This window comes from Bidens hawaiensis, unplaced genomic scaffold (assembly GCF_021521415.1).
Source record: "Bidens hawaiensis isolate Kalapana, Puna unplaced genomic scaffold, B.hawaiensis_p1.1 tig00056753_1, whole genome shotgun sequence".
Classification (NCBI taxonomy): Eukaryota; Viridiplantae; Streptophyta; class Magnoliopsida; order Asterales; family Asteraceae; genus Bidens; species Bidens hawaiensis.
The window spans coordinates 93,609-96,872 of NW_027500216.1; the positions used below are offsets into that span (position 1 = coordinate 93,609).

Below are 3,264 nucleotides of genomic sequence, written 5' to 3' on the forward strand. Positions count from 1 at the left end.
ATATTGTACGTAGGAGTCATATCGACTTACGCTCGGAGATATATGCGTAAACCTACAACGTATGACATCCAACGCATATATGAGGTGCACGCAGAAAAACATGGTTTTCCTGGGATGCTAGGTAGCATCGATTGTACGCATGTTGGATGGGCTATGTGTCCAACGGCCTGGCGAGGTCAGTTCCACCGTGGTGATCATGAAGGGCCGACCCTAATACTTAAGGCGGCGGTGTCACAGGATCTTTGGTTTTAGCATGCTTTTTTTGGTGTTGCTGGGTCAAATAACGACCTTAATGTTATCGATCAGTCACATTTGATCAACGACCTTATCGACGGGGTTGAACCACCTCAATCTTTTGTTGCAAATGAAGAACTCTTCAAGTACGGGTACTATCTGGTCGATGGTATTTACAACGAATGGGCTGTGTTAGTTCAAGCTTTTACAGAGCCAGTCGCCGACAAACGGAAGTATTTTACGAAGAAGCAAGAGTCTGCTAGAAAAGATATTGAAAGAGCTTTTGGAGCTATAAAAAAACAATATTATGTTCTGGCGAACCCGATACGTTATTGGACTCGGGAGAGGATAATGGACGTCGTCTACACGTGTCTTATCCTACACAACATGACGTTAGAAGACGAGGGCAAAGCTATATGCCAAAACTACCAAGGTGACATTCCGCCACAACCGTCCACAATCAGTGATCAACAAAAACTTCATAACATAGCAAATATCAAGAGCCGTGAGATACACGGGGATCTTCGACATGAGTTGGTTGAACATTTGTGGGCGAGGCGACCAGAGGATCTTGTATTAGATTAGTTTTATTATTAAATATTATTGTTTGTTTAATTTTTAGTATGTTTTTTTTATTATATGAATTTTCAAAAAAATGTGTGTTTTTTTAAATAATTTTTGCGTTTTTTTAATAATACGTTTTTTTACTACATTTAAAAAATAATAAAAAAAAAAACCGCTCGCGCCCCCTCTCGCGCCCCTCCACACCATGTCCCGGGGCGCGAGCACCACTACCAACACCCATCTTATCAACTTTCTCTCTCTGCCACACGTCACAATATTATTGGCTGGCGCCCCCACTCGCGCCCCCTCTCGCGCCCCCCACACCCCTCAGCCTAAAAGTACCATACATGTAAAGTCACACGGTTATGATTAAAATCATATGTTGTCTTGTTATCCATCATTTTGTCAAACAAGTCAAGAATGTTGTTGAATGAAACATTAGATGGATATTGATTATGTTTTTTTTTTTTTTTTTTTTTTTTTTTGTTTTTTTTTGAGAAAACTGTAAGGTGAATGTTATCATGATTATAAACCCATATTCAACAAAAATATGTCTCATTTTTGGTATGGAGTTGTATCTAATGAAGATGAGTTGTAGAATGAGTCTAATGGGAATTTATACTTAATGAGGTAATTGATGGCTAATAGAAATTATCATAAATAGTAACTATCATTCGTAGTAACTATATTGTATGTAGTAATTGCATCAAAGGTACGTATGATACTAGTAGTAAGTTGCCTTTCAATAGTCACTAAGCATCTATAGCAACTTAAGTAATAAGGGTAACTTAGTTACTCCGAAAGGAGTTCTAGCTAAAAGATGTTACTGCTGATGATAATAGAACAACTGCCAACAACTTTGTGGCAACGACATAACATCTCATGAAGTGTTGTATCATTTCAAATTAAACTTTGTGATAATTCCCTACCTATAAAAGAAGGCTTGTTTCAACACTTTTTTACATATAAAATCATACTCGCTCTTTTTTAACTTCCTAAATTATTCATCTTCTGATTGAAATATCACACATTTGAAATACTATTAATAAAAGATTACGATTTAGTTTATTTATTTATTTATATTATTAGATTCTTTTATTAATTTTATAATAATACACCTTTCAATCAATCTATATCGATCTGTTAAAGAAAACCAATCATTATCACTTTATGATCAAATACGTATCCTTTGTCAAAGAATGAGAGCATCGTCAACTTTAACAACTGGCCACCGCAATTTGGAAAATTAAAAACTCATGTTTCAGTTATGAATTAGACATATCTTAGTTATAATTTCTAGTTTTCTACTAATAGCTAATAAATAGAAGTTTTACATCAGAGTTTTCTAATTGAAAATAGCATTTGCTTGGCCTATATATAAAAATAAGTGGAAAGAAACTTAAATATTTTAATTTTAAAAATAAAATAAACAAATTCATATTTAATCAACCTTTCATGTTCTAGAAGAAAGCAATGTGACAATCATCATAGAACATGGATGACACCTAATTTTCGTTCTCCCCCTAATATTTTATGCAACAAAACATGCTACAAATCTAACAGTTTTCCTACTAAATTAAGAAATCCAAGGGTTCTGTCCCAATGTGGTTTCCTAAAACTACTTCCATGATCTTGGTGTTCTTCCTTAGCATCCTCTTGTCAGGGTCAAATGCCATCCCACACCCAAGAAGACACTCGCATCATCTTATCAAAGACTTCATGTCTCTTCAAAACCGTGCACGAGCCGAAATACATACGCCACCTCTAGTGTGGGACCGGCGTCTAGCGCGTTATGCAAACATGTATGCTAGGCAGAGGCGTCAAGATTGCTTGTTGAAGCATTCCAACGGGCCGTATGGGGAGAACATTTTTTGGGGTAGTGGTAGTAGATGGAACCCGTCTCAAGCGGCTGCCACATGGGTGTCGGAGGGGCGTTGGTACAACCACCAGTCGAATTCGTGCAATCAAGGGAGGGAATGTGGGCATTACACGCAAATTGTGTGGAAGTCGAGTAGACGAATCGGGTGTGCTAGAGTGACTTGCTTTGGAGGTAGGGGAGTGTTCATGATTTGTAACTATGATCCTCCTGGAAACTATGTAGGTGAGAAGCCTTATTGATTAATATTAGTGTCTAATTTGTTGAGTTGTGACGAATGTGTGATTCTTTTAACAATGTATAAGTTAGTGTAATAAATATTGGGGATAATATATATATATATATATATATATATATATATATATATATCAATTACTAGTTAAGTTCTAAATTCTAGCTTGTTTACCATATGTGAACACAAACATACATATCGAGCATTCGCAGTATGACTACATCGTCAATTCGCATAGTCAAGGGATATTCTTTATATCTTAATCAGAAACAATATATAAACTGTGTTGCCAAAATTTTTTTAAAAAAAATAAAGATTATATTTTTGTTAGAAAGAACAGTGTTCAAAAGTATATGGG

At 35.8% G+C, this 3,264-nt stretch overlaps 1 protein-coding gene across 1 annotated transcript; it reads left to right on the forward strand.

The window, feature by feature from the left end:
• Positions 1-2,252: 2,252 nt before the first annotated feature.
• On the forward strand, positions 2,253-3,001 carry LOC143601573 (pathogenesis-related protein PR-1-like). Its single transcript, XM_077078954.1, has one exon. The coding sequence runs from the start codon at positions 2,401-2,403 to the stop codon at positions 2,914-2,916; it is 516 nt and encodes a 171-aa protein (XP_076935069.1). The 5' UTR covers positions 2,253-2,400; the 3' UTR covers positions 2,917-3,001.
• Positions 3,002-3,264: the final 263 nt, after the last annotated feature.

Excerpts from the sequence above, each read along its gene's own strand:
- LOC143601573 (XM_077078954.1), top strand. The coding sequence starts at position 2,401 with ATGTGGTTTCCTAAAACTACTTCCATGATCTTGGTGTTCTTCCTTAGC.